The sequence below is a fragment of the Tupaia chinensis genome, unplaced genomic scaffold, assembly GCF_000334495.1.
Source record: "Tupaia chinensis unplaced genomic scaffold, TupChi_1.0 Scaffold000078_1, whole genome shotgun sequence".
NCBI lineage: Eukaryota > Metazoa > Chordata > Mammalia > Scandentia > Tupaiidae > Tupaia > Tupaia belangeri.
The window spans coordinates 1,076,506-1,088,695 of NW_006159539.1; the positions used below are offsets into that span (position 1 = coordinate 1,076,506).

At 53.1% G+C, this 12,190-nt stretch overlaps 1 protein-coding gene across 1 annotated transcript in view; it reads left to right on the forward strand.

Moving 5' to 3' along the window:
* The window catches only part of LOC114006575 (uncharacterized), a 19,370-nt gene extending 10,735 nt beyond the window's left edge, over window positions 1-8,635 (forward strand). The window contains exons 6-8 of the mRNA XM_027769226.1: window positions 2,087-2,238; window positions 3,570-3,705; window positions 8,524-8,635. Coding sequence (XP_027625027.1) covers window positions 2,087-2,238; window positions 3,570-3,705; window positions 8,524-8,635 — 400 coding nt within the window. The remainder of the gene's footprint in view (window positions 1-2,086; window positions 2,239-3,569; window positions 3,706-8,523) is intronic.
* The last annotated feature ends 3,555 nt before the right edge of the window (window positions 8,636-12,190 follow it).

Below are 12,190 nucleotides of genomic sequence, written 5' to 3' on the forward strand. Positions count from 1 at the left end.
AGAGGTTTTTTTGCTATAGGGCATGTGCGCTCGCCAGACAGACAGAGAGAGACACAGAGACAGAAAGTGAGAAATCACCCCCCGGGGGGGATGGTCACGCCGCAATCCCTTCTCCTCCATTCTCCTCTCAGGATCTTGGGCACGCACGCACACGCGCCCGGCATGAACTGGCGTGAGTTTAAGCCACTGGGTCTGGAACTCGAACCACAGTCGACTACGTGGGAGTCCAGCAACATAGCCATTATGCCAACTGCTGGTCCCCCCTTCGTCTTTCCTGGATGCCCCTCTCCCCTCTTCTCCTGAGCAGCTGGTAATCACTCTCCCACTCTGGCCCCAGGCCCCAGCCTTCTGCCCACTGTCCACAGGCTCCTGGGCCCTAGCTGTGGACTGTTGAGGCCTCCGCCTGCAGCATCAGTGTCCCAAGGGCTGTCATTTAGACCAGGCCAACCCAGGAGTTCTCATACCATAGCAGTGAACTGCTGTGCTCCAGTCTCTGTGTTTGCTGTCCTTGGTCCACACAAACTGCCCAGGAGAATTACCAGCGCAGCACAGATGAGGAAACGAGTCTTGGGGGCTGGGCGGGGAAGAGCTGCAGTGGCCACAGCCCTGTGATTAGTACGTGAAGGAGACGGGGCTGGAACCCAAGGCTGTGAGTCACACCACTCCTCCCTAAAACTTCTCTCTACCGTGACCCCCTATCGCTACAGAATTACAGACAATGCCGTGGCAGCTCCAGGACACACAGAAAACCAGCTCAGAAAGCCACTCAGACAGTGAGAATGGAGAGATTAGGGAGGGATTTGAAAATGTTAGTATACTCTGTCCCAGAATTCCATGACTAGAAACCCACCACAAGGAACTAAGAAGAAACATGGCAACACTATGTACAAAGATATCCACAGCAGTTATTTATCATCAGGAAAAACTTGGAAGTAACCTACCTTATTAAAGGACGGCATTGCTCCACTGAAAACATGGTACAGGCATTGAAAATATTTCCGAAGGGATGGCCGTGGCGCCTAGTGGTTAAGGAAGCTAGCTCTCACACGGCTGATGACGGTCGAGTCTTGGTCCACCAGCTTGAAAGACAGGCTGGGTGCATGTGCGTTCATGCCCCAAATTCTGACAGGATGGAGCAATGGATACGGGATTGCAGTGTGACCACTCCCCATGAGGGGTTGTTCTCTCCCTCTCTGTCTCTCTCTGGCCTAGTACACGTGTCCTCTGGCAGTGAAAACCCAAACAAAACAACAACAAAAAGAAAAATATTTACAAAGAGTTTTGTAATAACGTGGGGCAATGTTTATGACAATGCCAGGTGAAAGCAGCAGGTTATACAACTATACACACAGGTTGGGTTCCACCATAAAAACCTGCTCTGCAGTTGTAAAAGAGGAAGCACCAGCTGCTGCCTGCACTTCCTCAGTGTTCTCAGTGCTGGTGCGGACGACGCCCACAGCCGTTTTCATCTTGATGCTGGCCTTGCCCTGTCAGTGTTTGGGCGGGAACGAGAGGGCCTGCTGCCCTGATGGAGCAGCATCCACAAAAGAATCCAACCCAAGTGGGTCTCAATCCACATCTGCAGAACAGAGGAGCTGTTGAATGAGAGGAAGGACCAGCCCACTCCCTTCCTTGGCATCGGAGCCCGGGGACTGGGAGGCTTAGAACCTGCCACTCCTGCCCCAGATGAGCCATGGGTCCTCCTTCCCCTCAGCCTAACAGTAGCCTTGTCCCCTGAGAAACGGCAGGGCACTTCCCTGGAGCCTCAGGTGTCCCGAGCGAGGACCACCATCACCCTGTGCCCATGGGCAGGGTGCTAGGTGCCTGAGTGGCCATGCCTGAGTGGCTCTGTAGTACTTTCTACCCCCCGCCGCCCAGTCCTCACGGCTCTGCATTACCATGGAAATTCTCCAGAGCACGTGCAGGGCCGAGCCTCAGAGGGCGGGTGTAGTTTGCTCAGGCTAGTCTGGGGCAGCTGGGATTCTAACCCCTCTGTCTCCAAAGCCCGTGCTTGACTGAGAGGCAAGACTGTAGACGTGAACGTGGCTGGGCCCTTCCCTTGGGTGAGCCTCGGTTTCTCCTCCAGGTCACGAGGCTACCACCCTCTGAGGACTCGGTTCTCCGTTCCCGCACAGAGGGTCTGTGATGCGAAAACACCCACATTTTGTCCCACCTCGGAGTCACTGGCGGCACCCTGGAAAAATGAAGGCTGGGGAATGGAGGATGCAGGCTGTCCAGGTAAGGGATGGAAGCCTGACCCTTGGCAGGTGGCCATGGGCTGGAGAAGAGCTCTTGTCCCTCCTTAATCACAGGAGGACGCCCAGGGGCATCAGAGCACCCACCTGTCCCCCACATACACGTATGCACAAGGCTGCTGGCTACTTCTCCCTAGCCCTGGGCTGGCATCTGAGGGCACTGGAGGGGAGATTATTCCAGGCTTGTATCCTGGTTTCCCATCTCTGGACAGAGGGATATACTTCCCCTCCAAAGGCCCAGCCAGTTCCAGCCCTGGTGGAGTGGGTACCCTGGCTGGCCAGGCCTAGGCCACTGACCTCGCCAGGAGCCCACGTGCTCAAGGCAGAAGAAGAAACAGGATGCTTCAGAAAAAGTGGAAAAGGGAGGCTCCCATGATGCACTGTCTCTGCTCAGGAGAGACACCTCCCGCTGCCCCTTCCCAGGGCGTGTGCCGAATCCACCCCCCCCCCCCCGTCAGCAGCCTCCCGGCCTCCCTCTTCATCCTTCTTGCCACAGACAACAATGTCTTTGCTCCCTCACTGGCTGTGCGGCCCTTCTGTCCTCTATCAGCTCCCTGACGGCAGGACTTGCGCCTCACCTGTTCACCACTAGCCCAGGGCCTGACACGGTGGTGCTCACGCAATCTAATCGTTGTGGGACGGATGAGCAAAGGTTATCTTCTAGAGAATGCACTTCTCTAGTGGCTGGGGAAGGCACCCCCTGCCCTGTGAGGGACCTGGGAGGCAGGAAATGGAACCCCAGGGCCGGGCAGGCTGTGGGCAGGGCTCAGCCTCTCTTGGCCTGCGGCCTGCAAGGGTCTGGATGAGGAGGAACTGCTTGAACAAGGGGAGAGAGATGGTGCTGCTGGAGCGAGGCGGGAGATAGCCGGACACACCCCGAAGGGTGCACAGGTTTGAGGCCTGCGGGGCCATCTGCCTGCCTTCTGCCCCAAGCCTTTCTCCTCCCTCCCAGCCCCCACAGGGCCGCCACTGGAGCTGCCTCTGGTTCTGGCTCAGACCCGCCAATGCTGGAGGAGCAGCGCCTCCTGGAGGCCAAGGGGATGGGGTGTCTGAAATCGAACAGACCGTCTCCTAAATCCCCTAGGGCGTGCTGCCGGAGCCAACCTGGGTGTTTCTGAATTTTATTTTGTGCAAGAAACCTGAGCTTCCTGTGGCGGCTTCAGTCCGACAGTTAGTCAAGCTCCCCCCATCCCTGACCCTCCAATATGCACAGACCTGTCCCCGGTGCAGGGGCAGGTACAGAGATACCGCCTGATCCCAGGGTGTCCTTGCTCACGTCTTCTACCTGCCCCACCCTGCACCCGGTCTCCTCAGCCTTGGGACAAGGGGTGACTGCCCCTACCCTGAGCTATGGAGAACAGGCAAGCTCCATGTTCAGGACCCAAGCAAAGCCTTCAGAGATGCTGAGCCTCTTAACTGGCCTCTGGGATGCCTTCTCTAGAGCAGAAGGGTAGGGACTGGACTCCTGCTCTAACCTCCCTCCCCCAGACCCTGCTGTTCCCAGGGTTAAGCCTGGAGCTTTGAGGAGGTGGGGATTTGGGCATCTGCTTTGCTAGCGGGTTTCTAGACTCAGACCTCCTTACCAGTCGCAGGACTGGAGATTCTGTTCCTTTGTGTATGCTGGGGAGCTGGAGCGGTGTGAGGGGCCATCCACGGGACCGGAAATGTTAAACCATGGCCGCTGCACTTCACGCCCACCCAGCAACGGGAACACATCTGGAAATCAAAGCAATTAGTGAAGAGGCTAGCGGACGAGAGTCTGTAACGTAAGACCGTTTCTGCATTAGAAGTGCATACATAAATGCATGTTATTTTTAACTTTGCTTTATATCCGCTGGTGTTAATAAACGAATGTCTGACTCTCTGGCACTTGTATGTAAAAGAATGAAAATGCTTTGCTTATTTTTAAAACCTGGACACTGACTTCATAGACCAGTTGATTATATAACATTTCTCCTATGTAAAGTACTTTTGCATTTGCAACTTTTCGCATACTCACAGTCGGAGGGTATTTTGGTGGCATTTTCAATAATTCAGTACTCTTTCTGAATGTACTTGAAAATTCTATAAATGATTTAGGAATAGTATGCCTACTTAGGAATGTAAATATATGTGCTATTTATAATATATTTTATTCTTCAATTTTTTTTTTTTTTTTTTTTTTTTTTTTTTGCTATAGGGCGCGTGCGCTCGCTGGAAAGACAGAGAGAGACAGAGAGACAGAAAGCGAGAAATCACTCCCCAGGGGGGATGGCCACGCCACAATCCCTTCTCCTCCATTCTCCTCTCGGGATCTTGGGCATGCACACACACGCGCCCGATGTGAGTTTAAGCCGCCAGGTCCAGGACTCAAACCACAATCGACTACATGGGAGTCCAGCGACATAGCCATTTCACTAACTGCTGGTCCCAAAATTTTTTTCATCTTTACATTGCCTTAGCCTTGAGCTTGGAATAACATGATTGATATTATTATTATTATTTTTTTAGAGAGATTTTTGCTATAGGGTGTGTGTGCTCACTGGAGAGACAGAGAGACAGAAAGTGAGAAATCACCCCCCAACCCCTGAGGAATGGCCACACTGCAATCCCTTCTCCATTCTCCTCTCCAGGTTTTGGACACGCGTGCACACAGACCTGGCGTGAGTTTTAGGCCACTGGGTCTCGAGTTACAGTCCATTACTTGGAAGTCCAGCGACGTAACCATTACCCCACCTGCTGACCCGCTGTGATGGTTATTTTTTCATTGCCAGTAGGAACACTGGGCAGAGGGAGATCAAGAGACACAGGGAGGGAGGAAGCACCCAACAGGACCCACATTCCTTCTCCTCCATTTCTCCAGGATCCGGGGCACCCAGGCCCAGGGCGCTTCCCACGCTACGTGGACTGGGATCTGAAGCGTGGTGAGCCATGTGGGATCGACCTCTCTTAACCACTAGGCTACAGGCTGGCCCAGGACATGCCTATTTTGAGCAGAGAGGAAACTGGTGAAAGAGGATACTTTGGAAGAGTTCTGCGACATGCTGACGTTTCTCCTCCCCTCCAGGCTCATCTGCTGCGGTTATACCTTCATTGTTGCTACAGGTGTCCCAACTGTGGCCAGAGTGACTCCCGAGTCCTTTGGATACTACTCTAGGAATCTCGGAGAACGTCCTTGCCATCTGACATGACTGGTACCCCAGTATCCTCTGGCCCGTTTCCTACTGTTTCTTCAAGGAGCCCGAGTTCTTTTATCGGGAAATGGTCTTTGAAGACCACGGTCCGGGCACTCATTGCTCCCGTATTGGTCATCATTCCGAGGTCTTTTCAAAGGTCCTGTGTTTTTGTTTATTCTGAAGATAAAATAGAGCATGGATTCCTGTTGAGACTTTCGATTCATAGTCGAGGCTGGAGCGTTAGTACCAACTCTTCTTTCTCCTACCTACATTGTCAACAATCTCATTTCTCAGCCCAGCCACGGCAGCAGACGCTAAGAGACCGGGCTCTGCGGCCTGGGACCACATCGGAGGCTCGGGTTCAAGTCCAGATCCGGTGGTGAAGGTTTGTTGACTGAATAACTGTCTTTGCTTTTACGTAAACAAACAGCGCTCCAGGTCGCCTCTTGCCAACCAGAGAAGCAGCTGCTCTGTAATGCATCCTCGTTGGCGTTATTCTTTTTTGTTATCCTTCTGAAGGGAAAACATTTGAGATGTTTATGAGAGCGAAGAGAACTATCATCACTGTGGGGAAAAAAAAAAGACTTTATGATCCAGAAACTCAACTAGTCCAAGAATTTTATGGCAAAAATGCTGGTTCTGTTTGAAAAAAACAGACATAGAGACGGCCAGAGCTGGGCAGAGGAGGAGGGCCCTGGCTCACAGCCTCTGCAGCAGGTCCCAGGTCATGCAGCTCGCTTGCTCCTGGCCCCTGCGGCGTTGGGGGTCAGGGAGAGAGTCCCCTTTGCTGATATCTGAGACCCCACCAGGCAGGCTCAGACAGTCTCTGGGCTCCCTTCAAGCTGGCAGGTAGGGTGAAACCAGTTCTACCCGTACCCCGTTGGCTCAGGCTCGGGGCGCCTGCTCTTGCCCTGTCTACACCAGAGCTTGCACACCCTGCTCGGTGAGGCTCAGATCGCAGCTGCTGCCCTGGCTGCCACTGCAGTCCTCAGCCCTCAGCATGGAAAGCTCTCAGCAGGCACCCCTGCAGGAGACGGGGTGCTGGATGTGGCTGCTGCAGAGTCCACACTTCCTGGAACCACCCCTTCCAGTTAAAAGGGGCCCTTCAGGAGCCAACCACCCAGGACCAGCAGATGGCATAGTGGTTACATTGCAGGACTCCCATCTAGTTGACTGCGGTTCGAGTCCTAGATCCCGCGACTTAAAACTCATGCTAGAAGCGTGTGTGTATATGCCCCAAAATCCCAAGGAGAATGGGGAAGAGATTGGAACGTGGCCATCCCTCTGGTGGGTGATTTTTTGCTTTCTGTCTCTCTGTGTCTCCTCAGCAAGCAAACACTCTATAGCAAAAATCTCTCTTAAGAAAAAAAAAAGGTGGGAATCACCCGGAGTAGGTGAGCTTTGTCCAAGCGAGGACTGCTCTGGGCTGAGTGTCTGTGTCCCACCAAAATTCCCAAGTGGAAATCCTAACCCCCGACACCATGGTATTAGAAAGTGGGGCCTTGGGAGGTGGTTAGGCCAGAGGGAGCGCCCTTATATAGGGGCCCAGCCACCTGTCTTGTCCCTCCCATGGCCGTGGCATGAAGGCCCCATCTGTGAGCAGGAAACAGGCCCTCACCAGGCACTGAGGCCGCTAGTACCTTCAAGAACCGTGAGACCTGTTTCTATTGCAGGACTCCCATCTAGTTGACTGCGGTTCGAGTCCTAGATCCCGCGACTTAAAACTCATGCTAGAAGCGTGTGTGTATATGCCCCAAAATCCCAAGGAGAATGGGGAAGAGATTGGAACGTGGCCATCCCTCTGGTGGGTGATTTTTTGCTTTCTGTCTCTCTGTGTCTCCTCAGCAAGCAAACACTCTATAGCAAAAATCTCTCTTAAGAAAAAAAAAAGGTGGGAATCACCCGGAGTAGGTGAGCTTTGTCCAAGCGAGGACTGCTCTGGGCTGAGTGTCTGTGTCCCACCAAAATTCCCAAGTGGAAATCCTAACCCCCGACACCATGGTATTAGAAAGTGGGGCCTTGGGAGGTGGTTAGGCCAGAGGGAGCGCCCTTATATAGGGGCCCAGCCACCTGTCTTGTCCCTCCCATGGCCGTGGCATGAAGGCCCCATCTGTGAGCAGGAAACAGGCCCTCACCAGGCACTGAGGCCGCTAGTACCTTCAAGAACCGTGAGACCTGTTTCTAAAGCCACCCGTCTCTTCGGTTTTGGTACAACAGCTCCAAACACAACAGCTCCAACAGACTGTGACAGGGACCACTGTGGAGATTCTTCACAAGTTTCAGGATTGTTCTGGGAGGAGGAACTCTCACCTTTCATGAGGGGTAGGCACTGCCACCCCTAACATCGCCAGCAGGAAGGCTCCTGGGGAGGAGGAGGAGTGGGTGTTCAAAGTAACCTGGAATCAGAGACACTCCTCATGGAAGATATTCCAAAGAGGTGTCCTGGGGTGAGAGGTCACACGGGTGAGCTCCAGGGCCCCTATGCCAGGGACCACCGAGGAGGCCCCTCTTTGATCTGTTTTCTAAATGAAGAACCATGGTCTATCTCACTGGAAGAAAGACTTCTGCGCAGAACAATCATTTCAGGTCTGCAAAATATTGAACCCAGTGCGCTGTCCTGCCGCACAGGATGGTGTCGATGGCGGTATCTATGTCACATGGCTCTCTGGGCTGCCATCTCCCAGTGCCAGGAGGCTCTCCAGCCCCCTTAAGATGCCATTCCCTCCAGGACAGCTCTGATTACTAAACATGGCCCCCAAGCACCTCTCCGTGGTTCTCTGCGTTGGTCTACCCCAGTCCGCTTGGCTGTGACAGGGCTATGCCCCCCTCCCCCGCAAGGCTCAGCTCACATCCTTCCCCTCTGCCCGCCTCACCACCTCAGCCTGCTCCTTTGATATTTAACAGACCATTACCTGCCCTAAGGGGACCCTCTTGTCAGAAGTAAAAATGGTTTATGGCTATCACCTCCATTGGCTGTGCTGATTGTTTTTCTCTGCAAATGTTTCCCCCCAGCTGTGAGTCCTCAGCTGCTGTTGTAAAGGTGTGAAGATCCAAGGAGGACCCTTCCCTGAGATTTCCCACCCTCCGCCCTGCCCTGCATCCTTGTCCTCCAGTCCTGTCACAGCCATGCTGCCAGGCCCCAGCACTTCCGATGTGCAGACGGCAAAGCAGAGCAGAGATGAAACCGAGGACAGCACCCTGGTGAACCACGCCGTCAGGAACTGACGTTTCTACGGACAGCACAGCTTCTAGGCTCCCCTTACAATCTCTGAACCGGGGTCTGGGTGGGGCCTGAGAATGTGCATTCTGGCCGGGTTCCCAGGTGACACTCAGCTCCTGGTCTCGGGACCATCCTCGGAGAACCACTGGGTTAGAGGGCCACGGGGAAGCACCCCCAAGGAAGCAAGGTTCCTAAGTGCATGGAAGGGTTCCTAAGTGCATGGAGCTGGAGAGGGCCGACCTGCACACCCCCTGGCAGGCTGAGCGCCCCAGGAGTTCTCCCTCCTGCCTCACCACAGTGTCTCCCCCAAACGTGGGCTGGGCCTGGACCGGGTTGGACACACCTAGCCATGTCTTGCTGACTTTCATCTCAGAGAGAACCCAGCTTTGGCCACAGAGAAAGCCTTGAGGGGAAAACAGAGCAACCTACTCTATGGAGGGAGGTCTCCACGTGGGCAGTAAGACACCAGTGCAGGCTTAGGGCCTCGATGGACATTTCAAACACCTGGGTGGGGCCGGCAGGTGGCTTGGAGATTAAGGCACTGGATTCCCACATGGCCAGCCATGGTGCGGTTCAAGTCCCAGACCCGGCAGCTTGTTTTCTCACTTTCTCTCTGGTCGAGTTAATAATAATAATAATAATAAATTAAATTAAATAATTATTACAGGACTTTAAAAAAGGCAAATTTCAAAATTCTGAAAAATGTTGTTAGGTTTTGTTAGGTTCCCAGAAAATACGGCTTCTAAGGAATGAGAACTGCTTTAAAATAACAGTAACAAGGGCCGACTTGGCAATCCTGGCCCAGGCTAGCAAGGAAGATGACCCAGAGCTTGTCCAGGCAGGACCTCACCAGGACAGAGAGGTGTTAGAATTGGAGGGTTTTGTTGGTTTTAAAATAGTTAGCACCCGGAGCATCAAAGGCTCAGGACAAACTGTGACATTTCCTGGCCCCAGAGGAAGGCAGTTAGCGAGGGAAGGCAATTACTGGTCTGGGGCGGAGCTGTGGCGCGTAGGCCAATATAGTGGAAAAGGAGCCTTCATCTCTGGCGTCTCCCGGCTGCCAAACTCATCTCCTCTTGTAGCCTATCAAAGCTTTGCCCTTTGTTGCTCAGAAAGCCACTGTATTGAGATCTTAAAATGCCAAAGTTTTCAAACCATTGGTTTCTCCTATTGGAACTTAGATAGGCTTTTAATCAGATCGTGTTTCCTTTTTTAGCCTTTAAGAGAAACTGCTACACTACCTTGGGAGGCTGGACGGCGACTGATGACAGCGGGTTCCAGAGCTTCCCTCCGCCTGGTATTTTGGCCTACTTCCTTCATCTCTCTATTATTACCTAGCAAGGAAAGAATTTCCTTTTTTTCCCCTAGTCTAAACATTCTCCCATGAGAAAAACAGTCTGCTTCTCTATTCAACAATATGCCAAAAGAGCCTGTTAACAAAGACTGCAGTCCACTTGGAAATGAGTGGTAGGTAAGGATCAGTGGTGCTCATTTTAATCCCGTTTCTGCTACCTGCTAGAGCGTGCCATCCATGGCCTCCCTGAGCTTGCTCTCAAGGCGTTGACGTGGGTTTTGCTTTCCACAGTACATGGCAGGAGAGTCTTACTGATGATTCTGCCCCCAAACAGAATGTCTCCACCTCTGCTCCCACGCCAGTTGCCCTACCCGAAGCCTGTCATCTGCTTCCAGATGAGCGCACACCCTTCTCACGCATCTTCCTACCCCCGTCCCTCCCTGCTGACCTTGTCCATAATAATCCATCTTCCACTCATATCCGGAAGCACGGGCCCATGACCACTCCTAGACTCGAGCCCGCAGGATCAAGTCCAGTCTTCTCCTGAGGAGAAGAGCCTAGAGCCTCTCTTCCCGAGACCTGCCTTCCCACCTTACCAGCCCACGCTGACCTGCTGTCCTCCAAGTCCCCTCCTGCCAGTCACGTAGTGCATTCACTCAGCTGGGTAACACACTTCCGGCCCCAGGCTCGGTTTTAATAGTGACAGTAGCAACAACATGCACCAACGACTCTGTATCAGGCGTGGTCCTTTAGCCAAGAGGTCATTCATTTATTTATTTATAGGTGGGGAGAGATTTTGGCTATAGGGCACATGTGCTGGCTGGAGAGACACAGAGAGACAGAGACAGAAAGCGAGAAATCACCCCTCCCCTCCAGTGGGAACAGCCACTGAAATTCCCTTCTCCTCCATTCTCCTCTTAGGATCTTGGTCACACATGCATACACGCCTGGCATGAGTTTAAGCCACCGGCTCCAGGACTTGAGCCACACTTGACTATGTGGGAGTCCAGTGATGTAACCACTATGCCATCTGCTGGTCTCGGCAAGAGGTCCTTTAATCCACACAGTGACACCCCCCGCCCCCCCGCTCTGTTAGGTAAATGCAGCAACTCCTTAGGCCAACCTGGTAACCTAATGGCTGATCACATGGCTGACCATGGTTCAAATCCCAGCTTGAAAAATGCACCAGGTACGTGTTGGGGCAAGGGCATGCACCCACCCGAGAGACAGGTGAGAAGTCACCCCTGGAGTTGGGCACGCCGCAGTCCCTTCTTCATTCTCCTCCTGGGATTTTGGCACACACGCACTCAGTGTGTTTCAGGCCTTTGGGTCCAGGGCTCAAACCTGTGGCTAACTACGTGGGCGTCCAGCACCTTAACCACTACACCATCTGGTGGGGCCCGCCCCAGATCTTTAAATGGAGAAGAAGGGATTGCGGTGTGACCACATCCCACTGGGGAGTGTGCTCTCTCTCCGTATCTGTGCGAGAATCCCTCTGACCAAAGAGACACAGTAACTCATCAGCCCCATTTAACCATAATGCATTACAGCAGAGGCTCAGAGAGGCCTCACCCAGGGTCGGGCTTCAGCTTGTGGGAGAGGCGGACGGGGTGATGAGGGACTGTGGCAGAGGTGTGAACTTGTGACAGGCCGGAGGCTTCTACTACTGCTTGCTCGCCTACCAGAGTGTTTTCTGCACCGATTATGCTGCCCTCACTGTTCTAGGGGCTTAAAAAACGGGAAAAGAAAACCAAGAACCCCACCCTCCCAGATCTTATTTTAGTGGAAGAAAATGGACAAAAGAGCACAGACATTACAAGTAAATGACATAGTATGTTTGGAAGTGATAAATACTATGGGAAAAATAAGAGCTGGGCTTAGGGAATGTGGGGGGGGGTGGTCACTGTGCGACTGGCCGGCTGCCATGTTAAATAGGGGGGCCGAGCTGAACTCTATTCAACAATATGCCAAAAGAGCCTGTTAACAAAGACTGCAGTCCACTTGGAAATGAGTGGTAGGTAAGGATCAGTGGTGCTCATTTTAATCCCGTTTCTGCTACCTGCTAGAGCGTGCCATCCATGGCCTCCCTGAGCTTGCTCTCAAGGCGTTGACGTGGGTTTTGCTTTCCACAGTACATGGCAGGAGAGTCTTACTGATGATTCTGCCCCCAAACAGAATGTCTCCACCTCTGCTCCCACGCCAGTTGCCCTACCCGAAGCCTGTCATCTGCTTCCAGATGAGCGCACACCCTTCTCACGCATCTTCC